Source organism: Herpailurus yagouaroundi, unplaced genomic scaffold, assembly GCF_014898765.1.
Source record: "Herpailurus yagouaroundi ecotype Mexico unplaced genomic scaffold, PumYag 159, whole genome shotgun sequence".
Classification (NCBI taxonomy): Eukaryota; Metazoa; Chordata; class Mammalia; order Carnivora; family Felidae; genus Herpailurus; species Herpailurus yagouaroundi.
Genome location: NW_024412400.1, coordinates 64,993,378 through 65,017,673, shown reverse-complemented (window position 1 = coordinate 65,017,673; position 24,296 = coordinate 64,993,378). Strand labels below are relative to the sequence as shown.

Sequence of the window (24,296 nt, the reverse complement as noted above, 5' to 3'; positions counted from 1 at the left end):
CCCAGTCTTGCTGTTCAGCTCTCTGCTGTGGCTCTCTCCCTCCCAGTGTGTCTATTCCACTGAGATATTTTCTCCTACTTCTGGCCAAACTCCATATTTTTCCTCTCATTGATCACCATATCTGTAATAGCGTCCACCTCCCCATCAGTGGTCGTAAATCAGATTTGAGCTTACCTTCTTTATGATATTTGACAAACAAAGCTTGTGAGAGTTTGAACATTTTAAGTTTTTTTTTTTATGTTTATTTATTTTTGAGAGAGAGAGAGACAGAGACAGAGTGAGAGTGGGGGAGGGGCAGAGAGAGAGGGAGACACAGGATTGGAAGCAGGCTCCAGGCTCTGAGCTGTCAGCACAGAACTTGATGCAGAACTTGAACCCACGAACCATGAGATCATGACCTGAGCCGAAGTTGGAAGCTTAAACTGACTGAACCACTCAGGGACCCCTTAAATTTGCTTTTAGCACTGGCATGTATTTCTTTTAGTTTTATTTATTTATTTATTTATTTATTTATTTATTTATTTATTATTATTTTTCAACGTTTATTCATCCCTGGGACAGAGACAGAGCATGAACGGGGGAGGGGCAGAGACAGAGAGGGAGACACAGAATCAGAAACAGGCTCCAGGCTCTGAGCCATCAGCCATCAGCCCAGAGCCTGACGCGGGGCTCGAACTCACGGACCGCGAGATCGTGACCTGGCTCAAGTCGGACGCTTAACCGACTGCGCCACCCAGGCGCCCCTCTTTTAGTTTTTTAAAAAATGTTTATATATTTTTGAAAGAGGGAGAGAGAGCATGAGTGGGGGAGGGGCAGAGAGAGAAGGAGGGAGAATCCCTCACTGTCAGCACAGAACACAATGCTAGGCTTGATCTCACCAACTGTGAGATCATGACCTGAGCCAAAATCCAGAGTTGGACACATAACTGATTAGGCTACCCAGGTGCCCCTAGTCCCAGAATTTTAGAGCTAAAGGGACCATACGATTAATTTTGGCTCCTTTGTTTTATAGACGAGAAAACTAAGACCAAAAAAGGTGAAAAGATTTGCTTTTCAGCCCTTAGCCTGGAAAGTATTGAACCCGTGTAACCTTCATGGTGTTTATTTCTGTATCATCTCTGTTTTGTGAACTAGAAGATTTCAATCTACAAGTCATTGTCCCTTGTCCTCTGGTAGTCACTTTACATATTCTTAATCAGTAATAAATTAACGAACTAAGTGAAATAATATATCATGGTTCATTTTATATTCTACTCCAACCAAAAAGAACTAATGAATTAACAAATAAATTAAGGTCATTTAAAGTAGAAATAAAATACATAAAGTATGTCAGTCATTTGGTTATTTCATGGCAGAATTGACAACTGATGAGTTTTTTCCTTGTTGTATCTCAGCCTTATCATTATAGCATATTGATTATAAATACTTAAGAAAATCTAATTCTGACAATTCTTTTTCCTAAAATATGTGTTTTAAATACTATGATTTTAATTTTTTTATAAGGAAATTCGATTTTATTTTTTTTTAATGTTTATTTTTGGGAGACAAAGAGAGAGACAGAGAGACAGAGCATGAGTGGGGAAGGGGCAGAGAGAGGGAAGCACAGAATCCGAAGCAGGCTCCAGGCCCTGAGCTGTCAGCACAGAGCCCATCGCGGGGCTTGAACTTACGAATCGTGAGATCATGACCTGAGCCGAAGTCAGAGGCTTAACCAACTGAGCCACCCAGGTACCCTTAAATACTATGATTTTAAAAAGCTATGATAAAGTATCTGTCCACATCAGTAAATTCCTTCTTCTAAGAGGCCAAATGGGCAATGGCAGTCTTGCTTATAATAAGCAGATTTATGGAATGGAGAAATAATCAGTCTTTGCAGAAGCTTCCACAAACAGGAGATGTGAAAAGTGTTCGGAACAAAGAAGGGGTCATCCCTAAAACATACAGGAAGCTTTGATCTTTCTTGTTGCCTACAGCAAGGTGAAAGGGTAAAGTCTTCAGCAAGTCTGATCTGTGTATTCAGGTTAAATGACACTTTCAACACGTATGGGCAAGCAGAAGGGTTACTCAAATGGTGAAAAATACAGGCTCCAGAGCTTGTGACTCTACAAAAATACCAAATGTAAAATAAATTCTTTTTTTCCTCGTAAGTTCAACTCTAGGAAATAATGAATTTCCTTCACAGGAGTGATTAGATAGCGTAAGAATGCAAATTTGGCACAGTAATCAAAACCCAGTAATGTCGGACATTTTACATTCTTGCCCGTGATCTAAGTTTTATAGTCCTTCTAGGCATGTCATGCTTCCCGGGTTGTAGCCACTGATACTTTGAGAGACTGTGGAAACAGTTACTCATGAAGACCTACACCTTTGAGAGAACACCCAGAGGGTAGTGAAGGAAAGGAGTGACAACTCTGCTTGTGTTTTGACTCACCCTAAAGAAATGCATTAGCCCTTGAGATATTTGCTAATTTTTCCAGAGCTAGCATATTGCCACTGCAAGCTCTATCCAGTTACTGTGTCATGATTTATAGACGCACTCCCAATTTTTGAGCTCTGTGTAAGCCGTGCCTCATAGCATCCCTGACACGTATCCATCCAACTGCCACAGAGAGCTTAAACCTGTCTGGCAAACCCAGTGCATTATCTAGAAACATTGCTTCCAGCATGTAAATCCATCAGGGATCCTAAGACTTTACATTTCTGAAGTCATAACCTTTTTTTTTTTTTTTTTTTTTTTTTGGAGTAGAAACTTCTGCTGACTCTCTTCTGACATAAAAGTGCCTTAGCCTTAGTTTTGTTTTGAAACGGACAAAAGATGCGCCAGGAAGCTGTTCTCTTGTCATAGCTGCAGTCATTGCTCGGCAGATGCCATTAACTCCTGAGAGGATCCCAAAGCAGGGTGACAAGCAGAAGAAAAATGACAGAAGCTTCAAAGTCTGGAGTCCTCATTCTGTTGTTTATGGGGGCAGACCTGAGGTCTCCAGAAGAGGCATGGTAAGGTAAATCAAGGCAATCAACGCTTAGTCCCAGGCAGCACTCACCAGGCACCCAGCCACTAGAGCTCACACAGAGGCAGAAATCCGGGAACCGAGTTACGAGGCCACAGATGGACAAGCAAGGACAGTTTGATGTGGAGTCCCGGTATTGGTGCCAGCCCTTAGATTCTTCTTGCCTTGATTCGGGTCTCTAAATCGGTGTTAAGGGCCCGGGCAGTTCTGTCTGAGTATGGAGTCGAGAGCAGCGTCCACCATAGTGAGGGCCATTAATGCCATTACAGTATTGCAATTTGAACACAAAAGTACCTAGCCAGGGCGAAGCCTTGCTCAGAGCCTCTACTCACCAAGCCATGTGCCCCACACAGCCTGTGGGGGCTCACGGGCAGCACTTGTTTATAAGTCCCCCCAAAAGGCTCTCTACATGTTGGGGCGATTCTGGCACGTGGCTCACTGGCCTAGCATTCATAATCAGGCAGGTCCTAAAATGTGCACTTCTGGAGATGCCCCTGAAAGATGTTACACCTACAGGTATAGAGACACCGGGGACTGAAAGCAGAAGAATGACTCGTCATTCAACTTAAACCTGTGTCTGTTACAAGACCTCCTACTGCGAGTGGGGAGACTTTTGTGTAAATCAGAAAAAGATCTCATACCGCTCCAGCAAGCATGGGTTGATGATCAGAGAGTGAGTCAATTTTAATCCCTGCTCTTCCCTTTGGCCAGCACGTACAAGAATCCCTTGTGGCTCTGCCTATATGTCACTTAAAAAAATTTTTTTTTAATTTTTAATTTGAGAGAGAGAGAGAGAGAGAGAGAGAGAGACAGAGGAACAGAGGGGAGAGAGAGAGAGAGAGAGAAAGAGAGAGAATCTCAAGCAGGTTCCACACTCAGTGCAGAGCCTGATGTGGGCCTCAATTCCATGACCCTGAGATCATGACCTGACTGAGATCAGAAGTCAGACGCTCAACTACCTGAGCCACCCAGGTGCCCCTATGTCACCTTTAATAATAGATCTAGAAACTGTTTTGCAAATGGCAAAAGTATATATATTTTGTTTAAAAGTGTCAATTGCTTTAACAATTAATATATTCCACAAGTTGTGTAGCTAAATTCTAGCACACCTTCATTTTAAATATATCAGGATTTTCACAAAATGGAAGTGGCTTGGATCTCTCTCTCTCTCTCTCTCTGGCCTTGAGAAGCCCCAGACAAGGGACAGGAGGGAGGGAGGCAGGAGCTGGAGTGAGGGAGGCCCGACACCTTCCACTGCAGGGAACTGAGGCTGCCTGTCAACTCTAATCATTTTCCTGCAGGAAATGTCATTGCATCATTGCATTGCAAGAAAGTGATGTCATAGTATGGGGCCCTGATCTACTTCCTGACTTTTAACCTGAGTCTTGTAACCTTTTTCAGCTGTACAGCACCCAGAGAAAATGAAACACATTGAAATGTAAAGGCCAGCGTGTCTCATAAAGGCCTGTGAGGCCCCAAGATGGGGTTCACTTCTGCACATACATTAATGATCAAAAAACAGTTTTGTTTGGTTACCACATCCTGGACATGACATGGTCCTAGTACCTAGGAAAGTCAACGGAAAAGAAATAGTCTTCAGGATGTGTCTGAAATTTCTGGACAGGAACCCTTCCGTTTCCTCATATTGGGTTTAATTAGTGGGGACAATGCTAAATTTAATTAGGATGCATGGCTTAGTTTTTGTTGTGGCGGTGTTTTGTTGTTAAACTCTCTGTGAAAATGAATAATGGTCCTTGAACCGATATTTTAAATCTTACATATGGCATTTGTGTCTCCATGTCTTAGGATTGGTTACAACCCCAGCCTAAATGACATTATTAAGCTATTTCCTGGAATGTCAAGGGCTGAAATTGCCCTGTCAAGAACGACTCTGTTCTTTCAGGGATTGCAGAGAGCAAGGGCTCAGATTGCATTCTTGCTCTGTTATTATAAGTTTTTGCCTGGCAGGAAACCACTGGGTCTCAGATAATTTGCATATATCCAATGAGAGTGATCCACTGTTCTATGGAGGTTTTCAAGATTGCATGACAACACTGTGGAAGAATCTCATATGGGGAAAGGGGATTTTTTTCCCCCTTTCCCTAAGCCCCATTTTAAATAGTTTCCTTCCCACAAGCTGATGTGTCCACATTCAAAGAGTTATAAGTAACCCAGCCTATTTTCTTGCCTTGGCCTCTGTCACTAGTCCAGTAATATTATCAGCCACACAAAACTGGAAACAGGCTGTTTTAAAGTAAAGGTGCCTTATTCCTTCCGGAAGGCCTGTAAAGCAGACTTTTTTTGGCATGTGATGGTAAGCATGAACCAAAAATTTAGTTCTCCCAGGCAAGGGCATAGTAAAATGTCTGCTCATTTCTTTGTGAAAGCAAGGGCAAGAAATACCCCCCAACATATTTCTTGAGAACTGAATATAATTTTTAACACGTTCTACATGGGATTCCAGTCAGCCTAAAGCACTTGGTATTAGACTCTTCCACTTGTGTATCAGTTTGGGATCTTCAGAACTGTGCTGATTTTGCTGAGCACCAAAGTTCCAGGAAGCAATCACTGGACCTCACTGGCCCCACGGTTGGTGCCATAGCAGCTGAAACTTTGATTCTTGATAAAATGCCCAAAAGTCACCTTAAACCCTTTCAAAACAGAGAGGGATGCAAATAAGAAAGTAGAATGGAAGTAAATAAATAAATAGCCAGGGCACTCAGTCCTGGCTCAAAATGTGCAAATAATATTAAAATTAATTCAGCCTCTATACTGATAAGTCCCAGGCCCAGAGCTAGACGTCTTATAGCTTCTTAGGTGACAGAGGAACATGTGTTGATTGCAGAGCTGAGGTCTGAGTGGTACCTAGAGGACTTCCAGACACTAGCAATTCAGTTGTGTCTTCTGGAACATGTTGTTTAGCTTCTCTAAATATCATATTTTTCCATGATATGTCTAAAATGTTATGTCTATTCAGGTAAGGTCATGATCTTGTGGTCGGCGGGTTCGAGCCCCACATCAGACTCTGTGCTGACAGCTCAGAGCCTGGAGCCTGCTTCGGATTCTGTGTCTCCCTCTCTTTCTGCCCTTCTCCCACTCATGCTCTGGCTCTCTCTCAAAAATAAATAAACATTAAAAAATTTTTTAATATTTCGTCTAAAATTTTCATTCTGTACTTGTGCATTCTCAAATGAACGGACTCCGTAGACAATGATATTCAAAGGCATCTAATAAATGTGTTGAATGAATCAACAACACTAGACACTGTTTTTGTTCTTATGTTTGATTTTCTGCTATGTGGTTTACCTACATAGGTAATCAGCTCTCCTCATCAGTTCCATTTGACCAGGGAGGAACCGAGCCCATTACCTACCTAAACTGACCAGAGGGCTAGGATCTGAATCCTGGTGTTTTTCATTCTGAAGTCCTGCCTGCTTTCCATTACGCTCCACAGGTGCTTCTCAAACTTCAGCATGCATCAGAATCACCTGGAGGAGGGTTTCCCAACGCAGACTGTTGGGACCCAGCTCCCAAATTTTCAGTTCATACAAGTTCCCAGTGATGATGCTGTTGCTGGCATAGGAATCACATTTGAGAACCACTGTGCTATATTATTAAGACCTGTGGGCATAGAGACATAGAGACATGTAAGAATATATGACATAGAGAATATAAGAAGCAAATCTTTGGCCAGATTAAAAGAGACCTCTTACATTTTTTAAAAATGATTTTATTGTTGACTAATCTCTATACCCAGTGTGGGGCTCGAACTCACAACCCCAGGATCCAGAGTTGCATGCTCTACTGACTGAGTCAGCCAGGTGCCCCAAGACCTCTTACAGCCACCCAAATAAGCTGTGTCTTCTCAATTGAGAGCCACTCAACTGATGAATGGGGTTGCCTCTTGGGAATGGTTGAGCTGTCAGGGGCATTTAGACCTTGGGACATTTGTGAAAACTTGGCCAAAAGGACAGCTATGGTCCCTTCTTATTTTATTTTATTTTTTTTAATTAATTAATTTATTTTGAGAGACAGAGAGTACAAGTGGGGGAGGGCCAGAGAGAGGGAGAGAGAGAAAATCCCAAACAGGCTCCACACTGTCAGCACAGAGCCCGATGCGGGGCTTGAACTCATGAGCCGTGAGATCATGACCTGACCCAAAATCAAGAGTTGATGCTTAATAGATTGAGCCACCAAGGTGCCCCAGCTATGGTCCCTTCTGACTATTAAACTGTCATGAGTGCCATAGACAACTTATAGAGAAGCGAGGAGGGAGGCTCATTCTCCCCTTGCAGGAGACCCTTCTCATTATGGCTACTATTCTATGTTTTAATTGTGTTTGAAGATCTACAGTTGCTTTGGTAATGGCAATGAAGAAATGCTGAGCAAAATGGTTGCTTAATTTAGGTAAGATAGAATTATAGTTTAATGAAACACTAAACAGGGACAAAAGGAATTTAAAGAAAACATTCATTCACTGCAAATTTGTATTTCAGATTTAAAGATTTTTATGACAATGATGATACAATTTCCATTTTAAAAATCATAATATGTAATCAGAAAAAACAAGGTTAATAATCTAAAAGGCATAAATGTACAATTATCTCAACTTTTATTTCATAAGAACACAGAAAAAACTGTTTGAAGATGAAAATTATTTTGTATTTCAAAATAATGGCCACAAATATAACAAATTTAAGAGGAACACTGCTTCAAATTTATTGTCCATTCTTTTGACCCTAGAAGAAAAAAAATAAAGTAGTGTTTATTTCTACAATTTATCAAAGAAAATAGAGTGTCACTTCTGACATTTAATTTAGCCTTTTTTATGTCACAGGAACCCAATGAAGGATGACTCAAGTAACAGCACCATGGTACCACTTAAGGATTTAAAAGGAATCACCAGAGAGAACAATATTGGTGATATTGGTGAAGGGGGATGGCAGAAAGATATAAAAAAGAAATATATGTGTAATAAAATATCTGGCATAAGCATAAAACAGTTCAGAAGAACCATTACTTTTGTGGGCAGGGACTGTCTAAGGAAGTGAGGAATCTCTCTGTTGAATATCTTTTTTGGTCATTTGTTATTTGTTTTGTCTGGTTTGGATTGGCTTGGGGCATTTTGAAAATTAACAGAAGGTTAAAGGGTTCTTTCTAAAATCTTTGAATGAGAGCCAAGAATTTAAATTTGATTAGAAGTAAGAGGAAGAAAGCAAACATTTCTTGAGCAACTATCAAGGGCCAAGTCCGTGTAAGGGTCTTTGTAGTAATTTATACCATTTCACTTTGCAACATGTGGGGTAGGTGTTATCTCTAGGGCTCAAAGAGGTTCAATATTGATTTGCTCAAGGCTCGTCAGATGGTAGGTGACAGAGGAAACAATTATACCTCAAACTGTCTGACTTCAAAAGTACCATGACTTCTCAGGATCTCCACATACCATAAATAATGCTGAAAGCAATTCTTCAATAAGGCACTTTTCCTTGGTATGGAAGTTCATATCTACTTTTCCTCTGTATTCCTTCCTGGAGCTCTGTTTTGGAGTCCATGACCACAGTAAATTCCTGCATGTTGTGTGAATTGCTTTTAAATTTGAAATATTCCTGACATAGAGTGAGGTAAGATTTTAGCTCTGGCTAGGAATACGTAAACGTGGCATCTAGTATTGCCACCTGCTACTCTCCTGTCTTCTGAGTCTCATACTCCCACTCCCACCATTTAGCTCACTTTAGTCAGTCTCCATTCTCAAGGAACACATATTCTTGGAAAGGAGCTACACACACATGAATGTCACATAGAGGAGCGTGGCTGTATCTTGAGTGTGAAGGGGAGTCACGGAAGGATGTAAAGCAGGAAAGTAACAAGAGCACATTGGAACTTCAGAAGGTTCAGTCTAGAGCCTGTGTGGAGGATACGTCTCAAGAAAGACAAGATTGGAAGCAAAGATGTCTGAGTGAGAGAAGATGGAGGGCTGGGCCAGGGCCATTTGATCAGTACAGAGAAAGGGGGACACAGTGAATAAGGGGTGTAGCTGCCAGGATATGGTGATCAGCTCAGGTGGGAGGAGTCAAGGATGATTCCAAGTCTCAGGCTTGTCCTGAGTGTCACCAGGACTGCTGGCAACTGAGCTGGATTTACAGGAAGAAGAGCAGGTGTTGGGGACAAGGAGATGATCAGCGCCATTATAAACATCTTGAGTTTGATGTGTCTGTGAGACCCCCAGGAGAGTGTCCAGAAAATAGTCAGATGTGGAACTCATTAGAGGAGGAGAAGGAACTGGGCTATAGACATGGATGTGTAAGGTATCAGCCCAAAGGTGATACCTGAAGCCACCAGCCTTTAAGGATTCAGCAGAGCAATGGAGCCATCAGATAGATTGAAAAGGAAAAACCAAGGAGAAAGGAAGAAAACCAAAGCAAATGGTCCATGGAAGTCAGAGGGGAGAGGATTTCATGGAGAAAGTGGTCAATAGTTTCAAAGGTTGTAAAGAGGTCAAGGAAAATGTGGATTGAAAAGACTCCACTGGGCTTGGCTATGTACAGGTTGCTCATTGGCAGCCTTTGCCATAAGAGTGTCAGTAGAAGAAACGAAGAGATAAGTTGTTAAATATGGCCTAGATTGAAACTGTTCTTATAGCCCATGCTCTTCAGCACTAGGTTTATTATGAACTCAAAGCAAGGCATCATTTGGATCTGGTATGTAACCAACTAAAGCCATGGAGTGTCCAGTGGCAAGCTTCAGTACCTCATTGAGTTGAACCCCAGGAAGAAGTCCTTTTGATGCCTTCTATTAGGTTCTTAAAATGGCTTTTTATTAATGATGGGCTATGAAACCCTAAGTGATAAAAGTAGGACTCACACATTAAATCCAAGGACTCTGTCTTTTCTCTCATGGTCAAGAAATCCCATGGGGTGCCTGGGTGGCTCAGATACTCAGTCTAAGTATCTGACTTTGGTTCAGGTCATGATCTCATGGTTTGTGAGTTTGAGCCCCTCATTGGGCTCTATGCTCACAGCTCAGAGCCTGGAGCCTGCTTCAGATTCTGTGTCTCCCTCTCTCTCCACTTCTCCCCTGCTCACGCTTTCTCTCTCTCTCTCTCTTTCAAAAAGAAAAATAAACATTAAAGAAAAATTAAAAAAAAAAAAAAAAGAAAAGAAACCCCTTTGCATCTTCCTGAGCTCTTCCCTTATTCCTCATGCTAACTGATAATAAGTTCTGTTGATCCTACCTTCTAAATATCTTTCAAATATTTCACCTCTTCTCCATATCCACTAACACTACCTAATTCAAATCTCATTATTCCTCATGTGGGCTCCTAGTCCTTCTGGTGCAGGTGACATTTCCCCTCAGTCCCTGTAAGTCAATGGGGGACCAGAATATGTCTTGCTTATCCTTCTGTCTCTACCCTTCAGCTTTTAGCATGGTACATGGCAAATAATATACGTTCACTAAATGTTGAGGGGCAAGTATAAATAATGAGTGTTGTATTTAGGGCTTTGGAATCAGATTCTTCAACACGTGATAGGAGGGAAGTCATATACTAGTGAACACAAGATACTCCTCTTGTCAGATAGGTACTAATTACCATCCAGTGCTTAGCAATTCTATTGCTTTAACTAGCAGCTTTCTTTCTTATCCATGACACTAGGTTAGTTATATGAAATAAGAGAAGAAAAACATTTGGAACAACCTTTTTGCACATAAACTGGAGTTTAAAACTCCTTACTTATTTGGTAAAACAATGGTTAAGTTCTGCAACTACACAGATTGATCTAGAGGGTATAATGCCAAGTGAAATAGGTCAATTAGAGAAAGTCGCATACCATACAATTTCACTCCTATGTTGGGTTTAAGAAACAAAATGAACAAACAAATTTAAAAAAGGGACAAATGGAAAAACAGACTTTTAAACACAAGAACAAACTGGTGGCTGCCTGGTGGCTTGCCAGGGGGAAGGTGGGTAGGGGAATGGGTGAAATAAATACAGGGGATCAAGTGCACAAAGAGTATACCTGATGAGCACTGAGAAAACACATAGTATTGCTGAAACATTATATCATACACCTAAAATTAATGTAACACGATATATTACTTTTACCTGAATCATAAAAAAAGACAACCAACAAGATAATTCTGGTTGGTTTGATATGACAGACCGAATACTGAGCAAAGAAAGTTGTTTTCCCAAAGTGGTTAAAGCGATATATAAATCTGTGACAACTCTCATATCCATCTTGATTGGATAATATTGCTAGTGCATATTCCTTCTTTTTTTTTTTTTAAAAATTAATGTTTATTTTATTCTTGAGAGAGGGAGAGAGAGAGCAGGATAGGGGCAGAAAGAGAGGGAGACACAGAGTCTGAGGCAGGCTCCAGGCTCCAAGCTGTCAGCACAGAGCCCAATGCAGGGCTCGAACCCACGAACTGTGAGATCATGACCTGAGTCGAGGCTGGACACTTAACTGACTGAGCCACCCAGGTGTCCCTGGTGTATATTCCTTCTGGAGCTAGCAGGGTAAAGGCTATGTGGGGTACCCCAGCGACACATCAACATGGCTTAGGACAGGTGAAGAGCCACCCCTGGTTGCTGACAGTCCTCCCTTCTGAGTGTTAATCTTCCCCAATGGAATAAAGTTTTATTTGAAAATCACAGACCAAGACCGATCTGGAAAGGTCTTTGGACGTGGCTGGCCAAGCCCTGTGGTGTTAGAGATGAGGAAGCTCAAGTCCACAACTACTGATGTGTGCAGGGGTGAACTGCTGCCTTACCCACTGTCCCTGCTGGCTGGTAGGGCCTGTTTGGGAGGGAAGTGACGTTGTGTCATTCCTCAATCCTCATAGCCTTGATTGTGTGTCACCCTATTACTTTGCTCGTGGGTCTCTCTCTTCTTTCCTGGGGGAATGAACTCAGGTGCCCAGTAACAGCCACTGCATATTCTCTTCGTTAATTAATACAATGCAAAGTGTCCAGCCAACATTGTTACCTCCCTAAATGGCTTTGTGCTCACATATTGGCACCATATGATTATAGAGAATGGAGGTTTCTGACTTCTGCTCAAGTTTCTGCTCTTTTAGAAAGCAAAACTTTCTTCTGTGGTTTAAATATATATCTTATTTGTTTTAAATACAGCATTTAAAGTTTGTTGAAAAATATATTCATAATAATAACATTAAAAATTTTTTTTAAATGTTTATGTATCTTTGAGAGAGTGAGAGAGAGGGAGAGAGAGAGAGAGAGGAGACAGAGCATGATCAGGGGAGGGGCAGAGAGAGTGGGAGACACAGTATCTGAAGCAGGCTCCAGGCTCTGAGCTGTCAGCACAGAGCCTGACGTGGGGCTTGAACCCACGAATTGTGAGATCTTGACTGGAGCAGAAGTCAGGTACTTAACTACTGAGCCACCCCAGTGTCCCCATAATATTTTAGATTAAAAGTAAGGAGCAAGGAAAAAAAAACCCTAGTAGGATATTTTATATTAAAAGATTAAACTGACTGTCAAAAGGAAAATATGTTGATACTCACAATGATTATAAAATAAAAATTGACAAAAGGCAGTTTTCAGGTTACTGCCTCATCTATTTCTTCTGCTTTGACAAAATATCAAGCTTATTTTAATACATCACAACAGACACTTCCCTCTCATTTCCTCTCTTAGCAAGTTGCTATCACCCTTGGCATCGTCTTGCTGATTAAATGAAATGAAAATATCCTGGAAAAAATAGCTTCCATTTCTGATATGTGAGTTAATTTTTGTCTGTGAGAAACATAAGAAAGACTGTCCACAAAATGCATGCCTATGCAAAGCCACTCGGAGTCTGTAAAACTGAATACACTCTCCAAAAGGTGTGGCTCAGCAGGGTGGAGCCTGGCCTCCAGACCCTTTGAGACCAGGAACGAATCCTGACTCCAAATGGCAGGCTCAATGTCCTCATCTGTGAAAGGGGGAGAATGAGTTTTGCAGTGTTGTGAGGAAGAAAGGAGGTAAAGCACCTGACAAGTAGTCACTGCCCAGTAAATAACACCTACAATCACTCTGCTACTACTCACCAGCATTATTATTCCAGAGAACATAATGAGATCAAGGGAATGCTAATGCCCTGGATTGCAATTATTTTTCTAGATTCTGATTTTTCTATCGTCCAAGTTGAGGAGACCACATAAAGGAACTCGTGAGGAAGAAATACAGTGCATTCTGACCGCTGTGTGGTCCTACTTGAGGTTTTACTTGGATCTCCCCAAGGGGATTTAGTTCCCAGAAGCACCAGAAAGACCTTGGTGTAGCCCAACATGAGGTCTCGGACCTTTAGGATGAGAGTCATGGATGAATTTATGGCAAAACACATTGCTATTGCTGATGATGCAGGGTACATCCGCTAGAAGATTTGAAGCCAATATATTTCTGCAGATTTGTCTTGTGTTTGGAGGAAGATGGTCCTCCACTGATAAATATTCTGTCCTCATATGTTTTTTCACTGTTTCGAGGGTTTACCTACATCTTTTATGGGAAGCAAATATTTCTCAATTCATTGAGAAAAAAAAATAAAACCATTGTATCACATGTTAAGGGGGAAAATATTTTCTTTCCCCTTTCATTAAAAAAAAACAAAAAAACAAAACCCCAAACATAACAATGAATAATGAAAGGAAAACACAGGAGCCATTCCATTCCGTGGGGGAGGGGCGGAGTAGCTGCAGGGGACAGCTGCAGCACGTCTGGCGTCCCAATTCTTTCCTTTCCCATCACTTTATTACTTACTGGACCAAGAATGTAGACAATTTCGGCTATGGTTGTTTTGCGTTTTAGTGTCTCAACTTAATCTTATGCGGTGCTCCTTTGCCCCCTGCACTGAGTCCTAAGCCCACAGGGTCACTTCATGGTGTTTCATGTAGCCACAGAAGTGGGGACTCTTACTCCTTTTCCAGCTCCAGCTCCTCCCATGAGGCCCTGGAAAATTTGGAAGGGCTTGTGGTCTTAGCTTGGGCCACTGTAACAGACTACCATAGGCTGGGTGGCTTAAACAACAAACATTTCTCACCGTTCTAGAGGCTGGAAGACCAAGATCAAGGTGTCAGCAGATTCAGCATCTGGTGAGAACCCTCTTCCTATTTGGCAGATGGCCACCTTCTTGCTGTATCCTTATGTGGTGGAGAGAGAGAGGACTCTGGCCTCTTCACCTTCTTATAAGGGCATCATGAAGTTAATCCCATCATGGGAGCTCTACCTTCCTGATCTTACTAAACTTAATTATCTCCCAAAGGCCCCGCCTCCTAATACCAGCACAGTGCAGGGGGTGAGGGGGGAGGAAGGGGGAAGGGGGGTTAGGGCTTCAACATGAATTTTTCAGAGACACAAACATTCAGTCTGTAGCACTCATATAATGCTTTTATCAAAATCATCATAAAGCAAAACCTTTTATGCCTCTTTCAAGCATTTCTCACTGTGGTTTTAGTTGGGGACCAACTGACTGCATACGCACACACACCAACACTGTGTGACCCTCAACCAGATGCTATCTACTGTTAGCGTCTTCCTCCCAAATCACTATGTTAAAGCCCTACTTCTCACTGCGATGGTATATAGACGTGAGTCATTCGGGAGAAAATTAAATTTAAATGAGGTCATGAGGATGGGACCCCCATGAAGGGATTAGTGTCCTCATAAGAAGAGGACAGAGTTCTCTGTCCAGGAGCAGGGCCCAGGGAGGACAGTGAGGTGACATCCACAAGCCAGGAAAAGAGGCCTCAGTGAAGACCGACCTTACTGGAAATCTGACCTTGGGCTTCCAGTCTCCTATACCATGAGAAATAAATGTGTGTTGGTTAAGCCACCAAGTCTATGGTATCTTGTTATAATAGTTTGAGTTGCCTGGGATGCAAGGTGACTTCAATTCTCCTAAAGTGAAAGGGCACAGGGAAGAGAGAAATGATGAATATGGTGATTCCTAAGGGACTGTTTGATAAATTTCTGAAAACATGTTTTCAGACTTACAGAAAAACTCTTAGAAGTGAATATTTTCTATCATGAGATTGACTATTACATACATGAAAAAAAAAGGATTTTATTCTCTAACACAATACAATTTCCCCCAAATCTTCCTTTAAACTATCACTTTCTTCTTTCTTACAAATTTTCACAGCTTTTGATTTTCCTGATATTTACATACATTTACATGCATAAATATTCCTGTATTTACATATGCATATTTACGTTGATACATTTATGAAAGAAGAGTAAATCAGCAGCATATTTTACAGTATTTATATAGCTTTTAATAAATTTATAATTTTTAATAAAATTTTAAAAATATGATTTGTCTCTTCCAGCACATAGGGAACCTAACATCAAAACTCTCTGGAGGCTCATTAAATGCAGAATCACCATGTAGAATTCTATATCCTGACCAGTGATCTGCCATTTCTTCTGAGAAGGTTATATGTTTTCTAGAATTTTGACAAACAATACATTATTTCACTGCTGGAAACTGTGCCTAGTATCACTGAGATCTCTACATGGTAACATGGTAACAAAGGTTTGCTCAAGCTGCACATGCTCCTTGTGGGCTCGGGGAGGCGGTGGTGTATTTATTAATACAGAACCTCATATCCCATTATGTCAGCCACTCATCCTTGCTAATGAAACATGATATGCCACCACCATGGATTAAGTGGTGTCAAATCATCCAAAAACGCTCACCAAAGATTTGCTGCTTGTTAAATTTATCGAGAGCTTTCACCCAAACTCGTGCTGCATTTTATGCACATGGGAAAACTGAGATTCTGTCCAGAAGTGACACTAAGAGAATCCTGTGCTAGGAAGAGAATTTTTAGCAGAATCTCTTGGGGGCATGTGCTAAAAATGCATATTCCCTGCCCCCAACCCCTGAGTTTCTGCCACAAGAGTGGGCCGGGATGAAAGCCAGAAATCTGATTTAATAAGAACCCTGGGTGATTTTGATGTTATTGATCCACATTGAGCAACATGTTGTAGTTGTGTTGGATCTTGCATCCAATTTAGAAATTACACACTTAATTTAGAAATCACTTGTTTTGAGCAAGATGGGCAAAGGCAAAATTCTAAACTTAGAGAACTTTGCTTTGTTCTCAATGAATTTTTTCTCTTTCCAGGAACTTCAGGTGGCTTCACTATTGGGTTTCCATGAGGCTGGCTTACCAAGCTCTGGACATAATTTTTCATAGTTTTCTCGCTGACCTCCATCCATTGTTAAACTTTAGGTGTCATGCCCAAAGACGGCAGCCAGATGTCTGATGCCAAGGAGTTATGGGTGGCTAACACTTTAATGTGTAGTTCTCCTGGGTTTATGTTCTTTTTAACAAAAGGGCTCTAGGAAGTTGGGATAGTCCCCACAAGGGAGAAATTTCAAATACTAAACTTCTAGATGCACTGGTAGTACAGCAGGGGAGGTCATTTTGGTCTACTAGCCTCAACTCTCAGTGGGCCTCCTTGCAAAATCAACTCTGTTCCTAAGAATGTACAGGATTTCCTTTGCAGACTTATGTAGAAGTTGAAAGGACAAGACTGACCACAAAAGGTATTGAGAGTGCCAAGTTCTTGTCTTCCAGCTTTGCTGATCTGTGCTGATATGATCAAACCGGGAAAAAAATTGGCTAACATAACTCAAATTCACCTGACCTTAATATAAAACTAACTTGAATCATCAAGCCAGTATAAGAGTTTGCAGTGGGAAATACCTCTTTCCAGGAGGAGGCTGTTCAACCCACAATGGAGTGACCCATATCAGATGTAGGAATTTGGAATCAGAAATCACTTGTACTGTTCTCCCAGTCGATCCTGCTCTAACCCTCCTGGAGGCCAGAATTATGCATCTTGATGTCTAGCGAAGGAGAGAGGATACAATGTGGGTGACGAGAAGCCCAGGATAAATCTGAACTGTTAAGAAAAATAGCTCTGGGTTCTGAATCTGGTCCTCCTGCTCAGTGGCTGTGTGATGTTGGGCAAATTACATAATTCTTTTTATTTCTTTAATATTTGTTTATTTTTGAGATACAGGAATAAATCATGAGCAGGGGAGGGGCAGAAAGAGAGGGAGACACAGAATCTGAAGCAGGCTCTAAGCTGTCAGCATAGAGCTTGACGTGGGGCTCATACAGACAAGCCGTGAGATCATGACCTGAGCCGAAGTTGGGAGTATAACCGACGGAGCCACTCAGGAGCCCTCAAATTACATCATTTTTTAGCTATAGTCTACTATGTGTGAAATGGGAAGTACACTGATCCATAGTAAACATTCAGTTCATACTTCTATTACTATCATATTGTTAATATTCTTCAAAAAATTTTTTAATGTTTACTTTTGAGAGAGATAGGGAGAGAGAGAGAGAGAGAGAGAGAGAGAGACAATGTGAGCTGGCGATGGGCAGAGAGAGAGGGAAACACAGAATCTGAAGCAGGCTCCAGGCTCTGAGCTGTCAGCACAAAGCCCAACACAGGGCTTGAGCCCACGAACCGTGACACCATGACCTGAGCCGAAGCCGGACGCCCAACCGACTGAACCACCCAGATGCTCCAAATATTATTAATATTCTTATTAGCCATCTTAGAAAAAGTTAGAAAGGTAAATTTGTTGTTGGTGTATATCAGCCTCTTTGCTGGAGTAGAAGTAGAAATAGTGGGAAAAGTCTGATTATAAAAGATACAGTGATAAGTAAGAGAGACAGATCAGGTACTAACATGGCAGACTTTCCATTTTAGCATTCAGGATGGAAAAAACTGGTTCCCCCTTTCTGAAAACTTACATGTATGTGTCTATTCCAGATAAGTCCTGCAGAAAGCTTGATGAATACTGTCAGGGACACACAGAACATGGCGAAGCTCAGGCACAGGTCGAAGGCTTGAAGCGTCAGGTGGTACGCTTCATAGTGTGGTGGGTCCACACAAGCTGATGGGAATTTTGCATATGGAAAAGGGAAGGCAACTGCATAACCGAGGTAACCGGTCCCTGCAATCCCTGAAAGCGAGTAGAAGCAATATGGACCAAGGAGAGCAGATTCCAAGGCTATCGCAAAATGAAGTGGACATCCCATAATGCTTAGAATCACAAAGGTGAAACTAGCTTCCCACTGAAAATAAAACAAAAATAAATTGTTACTTTGGAAACTAGATTCTTCAAAAGCTTCTCAGCGATGTGGAGAAAGAAAGCGTTGTTGGATATTAATCTCTTTTACTGGGAAGTGAAGGAGAAATGGGTTACAATTTTCTCTTTAGGCCCTTTTATTCTCTTCTTGAATCTACACTCTGGGAGAATAACATATCAGCCAACTGAGCCAAAAACTAATTGAATTCCATTCAACAAACATGTGTTTATTTATCTTCTATCATGTGTTAAGAGCCAGCTTACGGTGGGAAAAAGATGAATACCAGAATCCCTGCCTTATCCTAGGACCTTGCTAGTTAGGGCATGGTCCGTGGTCCAGTAGCACTGACATCCCTGGAAGTTTGTTAGAAATGTAGAATCTCATACCTCCCTCAGATCTACTGTATCAGAATTTACATTTTAACCAGATTCCCAGGTGACTCACACTTATTTGAGCCATGGGAAGATCTATGATCAGAACAAAGTAGTCTTTCTATATCCTGGGATTACTTGGCTCCCTACTATTGAAATGCAATATATCATAGACTTCCCATCCTTTTTTTGGGGGGAGGGGGAGAAGTAACAGAGATAGAGGAAGGACATCCCAAGCTGAGGAGTTGAGACTTAAACATACATTATTAAAAACAGAGGAGCCTATAGATCCATTTATTCAGAATGAAATTTGGGAGCATAACATTGGTTCTGTCCTCTCTAAATTGGAATACTTAAATATTTACAATAATCGCAGGAACTTGTAGAAAGTGTTGGGAGAAGAAATCAGATATAAATTATTCATTTAAGGGGCACTTGGGTGGCAGTTGGTTGAGCGTCCGACTCTTGATTTCAGTTCAGGTCATGATCCCAGGGTTGTGGGATCAAACCCTGCATCGGGCTCTGTCCAAGCTGAGAGTGGAGCCTGTTTGAGACTCTCTCTCTCTCTCTCTCTTTCTCTCTCTCCCTCCCTCTCTCCCACTCATGCTCTCTCTCTCTCTAAAATAAAAATAAAAAATATTCATTTAAAGCCAGTTTATTACTGAAATCCGTCATAGTAAGGCATCAATCAGAAGGAACTCAATTGTAATTGGAAATCACATTCTCTATGTTCCATCCTGAACTGGTAGAGGTTTGACCTTCAAACCTATTCAACCATCCTACTCAAGGTCTATATATTTACCAGGTATCTCTTGGTCCACTCTTTGTGAGCCACCAGCAGAAGTATACCGGTCATGATGGCCTGTGAAAGGAAAATGGAAAAATAATATCCATGATAGAATGTACCTCTGGAAAGAGTTCAATCTGTCTCACGGTTTGACAACTTTATTATGAACTAGAAAGAACAGCAAATGGCTAAATGGATTTATGGCTCTGATCTCTTCCTCATCTGGGATGACAATGAAGAAAAAAGCCATCAGTGTCATAAAGACATGATTCATACAAGCTCTTTTTTTTTTTTTTTTATTTTTCTGTGTTGCCTTTGCCATTGCAATTATAACCTCCCCTACTGTAAGGTGTCACTGCAATAAAAGCTTGGCTTTATAACCCTTGCCATATGTTTTATTTTGATTAATTGTCTATCATTCATCTTTCCCACAAATTGCTAAAATTACAAATGGGAGGAACCGGAAAGGAAATGTGTCACAGAACCCTGAAAACTTGCCCAGCAACAGCATTATCTTTTACTCTTTGCTTTTCTTTTGAGATTCAGGAGCCTCAGCCTACTGGTGGGATGCAAATATGTGATCTCCGTTTCTCAAGTAACAAAGATTATAATTAGAGTGAATGCATGGCGGGACATTAATTGTTCTGGGTGCACTGGTGTTCAGCTTTTCAAAAGTTTTGTTTTGTTTTGTTTTTTAATAGCCTCCGTTGAGGGAAAAAGACCCAAGTGCAGAATGAAAATAGTTCAACGAAGGAGGGAATGGTGTCAGGGCAATATATAATGAAAAAGAAAAAAGAATTCTGGGCTCATCTTTGATTCAGCTCCGGGTCTGGTGAAGGAGACCTTTTGTGGTCACTGAGCCTGGAAACTGCTTATTCCTGACCCATAAATCATTTGTTCCTGGTCAGGGAATGTTTTGAGGTTGAGAGAGACAACCAGGAAGAGACGTGCCTGAAACCAGATATAGAATGAGGGCAGGAGTAAAAGCAGTTACGAATTAGGTTTTTGACAGAGAAATAAACATGACTGTATATATAGTATCAACAAATTTAAGGGGGTGGAAATCAGAGCTTCTACCAATATGGTTTTGTGATATGCTGCTTTTGTAGCTTCTGTGTCCAGCCTGGTTTTTTTTTTTTTTTTTTTTTTTTTTTTTTTTTTTTTTAGATCCAGCTTTTCATTTTCCTGGCATATTTTATCTTGAACGCCCGACTTGGAGAATTCGAGAGAGGTGGGGGAGAAGTGTGCACATGTACGTTCACACAACACTTCTCGTGTGGCTCAGGCTGAAATTCCAGACGTGGCATTGCCACACCATAAAACTCCCGTGGATAAAAACAGAACCATCTGTAGTCGAAAGAGGTTGGCTTGATTCTCAAGAGGAAAGTTTCCAAGGGACCCTGTGGAGGTTGAGCCAGCATAAATAGCACAACAAAACAGAATTATTAAGAGCAATTGAACATTGATGCTGAGCCGGGGGCCAGTCTACGCTTTCAGAGGCAAAGGCATCCAATGGGCACGTTACTCCTCTACGGGCGAGAAACACAGGGGCAAACAAGAGAAAAGCAAAGGGGACACTCCTCTCCTGGTATAACTCCAAGGAGAGAGCTGACATTATTAGACGCTTAGATTCCAGGTTGCCTTAACCACTTTGGCATGAACCGTTTCTTTCCTTTCAAAAGTTGAAAAATGCAGCCGAATTGCAGTCGCCTGATATTTTGGTTGTAGCTGCCAGCTTGAATTTTGCTTTGTTTACACAAAACTTTGAAAAGATCTTTCATGGAGTAGGCTGGTGTATGAATGCCATTCAGTAACTTGGGAAACCCACCCTGTGGACGGAGGTGGCTCAGGGGCGAGCACACCCATCTTCCCTGGTGCCCCTGTCCAGCATGCCTGCGAGACAGAGGGCGGGTGTCCCCTGAGTCATAGCCTCCTGTTTTCTTGCTTTCTTTTCTTTTTTAAACTCTTGTATTTAGACAGGGAAGAGGGAAGAAAGAAAAAGGAAGAGTTTTGAGGGTAGGGGAGAGAAGTCAAATGGGAAAAGGAAATGTGAGAGGCGGTGTCTGAGAGGCAAGAGCTGGGCACAACAGGGCAGTCAGGTTTCAGAAAGGACCCAGAGGAGGTGCCTGGGGAAATAGGAGCCCGGAGAGAAGGCCCAGTCCTGCACTCTGCTCTCTCTCTACTCTTCTTGGCAGGCTAGCTTTCTGCTCCACAGGCAGTTCCAGAGAGATTGCTTGGGGTTTGCAACAGTAGCAACTAACACTCTGGTCGGATGATAATTGTGGGTCCTCCCACAGGATCTTTAAATTGCCCCCTGTAAAGGACGTAAAGGGCTAAAGGTTCCCAGAAGGAGACGAATTGAAGGAAGCGGGGAGGCATCACAACAGTAATAGAAACTTTTAGAGGGATCACTTTATTTATTTATTTTGAGAGAGAGAGGGAGGGAGAGAGAGCCTGACAGCACAGAGCCTGACATGGAGCTGGAACTCACGAACCACAAGACCAGGACCTGAGCTGGAATCAAGAGTCAGATGCTTAACCGACCGAGCCATCCAGGTGCCCCTAGAGGAATCATTTTAATATGGGCTAATTTATTCACTTATAAACATCTGTTGTGAGTCTACTGCCAACAAGGGATGTGATAGGCACTCTGCAGATGGCATAATAGCATAAATTAACATTTACTGAGCACTTACTGTATGTATGCCAGGCACTACACTAAACATTTTACATGTGATAACTCATTTAATCCTTATAATGATGGAGATCTTCTCCGACTTTAAAAAGTTTGTTTATTTATTTATTTATTATTTTAAAGAGAGAGGGAGTGCGCATGAGTGGGAGAGAGGGGCAGAAGGAGAGAGAGAGAATCCGAAACAGGTTCCACACTCAGCATGGAGCCTGACATGGGGCTTGATCTCACCACCACCTGAGACCACGGCCTGAGCTCAAACCAAGAGCTGGAAGCTTAACCGACTGAGCCACCCAGGTGCCCTGATCTTCTCCTAGTTTTTATTTTTTATTAAAAAAAAATTTTTTTTTCAACGTTTATTTATTTTTGGGACAGAGAGAGACAGAGCATGAACGGGGGAGGGGCAGAGAGAGAGGGAGACACAGAATCTGAAACAGGCTCCAGGCTCCGAGCCATCAGCCCAGAGCCTGACGCGGGGCTCGAACTCCCAGACCGCGAGATCGTGACCTGGCTGAAGTCGGACGCTCAACCGACTGCGCCACCCAGGCGCCCCATCTCCTACTTTTTAGAAGATGAAACAGAGAGGATAAATAGGACAAGCAAGCTCACCAAGTAATAATCATACACACAGTGGCTCCAACTTTCATTGGAATTTGCGGTCCAGATGTGAAAGTATTGTGCGTGTAAGAATGTCCACAAAATGAGGCAGGAAGAGTGAGTACACTCCGTGTGAGAAGGGCCCAGTGACAAGATACCGCTTCCAGGGGGAACGATCGTGGAAGAAAGCAGCATGGGGGAAACGGGACCCGAAGCAGGTTTGAGGGATGGGTGTGATTTCAGCAGGAGATGGCAGAGGGAAGGGCAGTCTGGACAGTGGGAGAAATGTGTGTAAAGGTGGGAAGGTGGCAGCCAGCCTTGGGAAACAGAGAGACAGGGGCCCAGAGGGGCAGGAGCTCTGGTTCCTGGTAGAAAAGAGTAGGAAATCAGGCTTGAAAGCCACATGAGGCTAGGTTGAGAAGGGCCTCAAAATTCAGGCTAACATATCTCAGCTTCGTTTGGACAATGAAGCAACACTGAAGGTTTTTGAAGGAGGAGCTTGACTGACACAACAGAGGTCTAGAAAGACAAGCCTGTGCTCAAGTGTGTGCTGGGTAGGAATGAGGTGAGGCCTAGGCGTCTCTGTCGGAATTGGGTCTTCAAAAAAATTTTTTTTTAACATTTATTCATTTTTGAGAGTAAGAGAAAGAGAGCATGAGCAGGGTAGGGGCAGAGAGAGAGGGAGACACAGAATCCGAAGCAGGCTCCAGGCTCTGAGTCGTCAGCACAGAGCCCGACACGGGGCTCGAACTCACAGACTGCGAGATCATGACCTGAGCCAAAGTTGTACACTTAACCAACCCACCTGAGCCACCCAGGTGCCCCATTTCTGTTCTATTCTATTCTATTCTATTCTATTCTATTCTATTCTATTCTTTTATAAATGCTGCTAGCTATGCAATAGATGGATTTTATGATTCATTAATGAATGGGTTCCCACAGTTTGGCTATCAAAGTCATGTAGGCATGGAAACCTGGGTGGGGGTGGGAAGTGGTAAGGAGTTGAGGGGGAGGTGGTGCCCAGTGAGCATGAGAGGAAAGAATGGATAAAGATATGCCTCACGGGAAAAATAAAAGTTAGCTAGCAACTGACTGGATACGGTGGGGTAGGAGTGAGGCTGAGGGTGGGTTGGTTTAGGGCACTGTTGTCAGAGTGGTCTTAGGACCAGCACCATCGACATCACTTGGAAACTTGTGAGACAGGCAGAGTCTCAGGCCTCACCCAGATTTTGTAAATAAAATTTAAAAAATGTTTATTTATTTTGAGAGAGAGAGACAGAGAGAGAGACAGAGAGAGAGAGAGAGAGAGAGAGAGAGAGAGGGAGCACGAGCAGGGGAGGGGCAGAGAGGGAGAGAGAGAGAATTCCAAGCACAGCACAGAACCCAAAATGGGGCTCGAACCCTCTAACATGACCTGAGCCGACTGAGCCACCCAGGCGCCCGGCCTCACCCCAGATTTCCTGAATCGGAGTGTACATTTTAACAAGATCCCCAGGTGATTCATATGTACATTTCAGTTTAAGAAGCACTAGTTTGGAGGGAAGGGTTGAAATCAAAAGTCACTCTAGGGTTTGAAATCGAGTTCAAAGCCAGGAGAGTCTGGAGAAGAAATCACTGCTTTTGGTGGTGAGATGGTTTTGGGGGAACAAGCCGGGCTTACAGAAGTTTAGGATATCTAAGTGGAAATTGGCCATCAGGTGTTTGGAAATCTCAGGACCACTGAA

General features: G+C 42.2%; 1 protein-coding gene across 3 annotated transcripts in view; it reads right to left on the bottom strand.

Moving 5' to 3' along the window:
• Positions 1–6,325: 6,325 nt before the first annotated feature.
• The window catches only part of TMEM212 (transmembrane protein 212), a 52,861-nt gene continuing 34,890 nt past the window's right edge, over positions 6,326–24,296 (bottom strand). The window contains exons 2-4 of one of the 3 annotated variants that reach the window (XM_040480756.1): positions 19,299–19,358; positions 17,787–18,110; positions 6,326–6,629 (exon numbers count right to left, since the gene is read on the bottom strand). In XM_040480756.1, coding sequence (XP_040336690.1) covers positions 6,615–6,629; positions 17,787–18,110; positions 19,299–19,358 — 399 coding nt within the window. In that variant the 3' untranslated portion in view covers positions 6,326–6,614. Of the gene's footprint in view, positions 6,630–7,603; positions 7,748–17,786; positions 18,111–19,298; positions 19,359–24,296 lie in introns of those variants that run through there. The other 2 variants (XM_040480755.1, XR_005792241.1) reach the window with 2 other exon arrangements.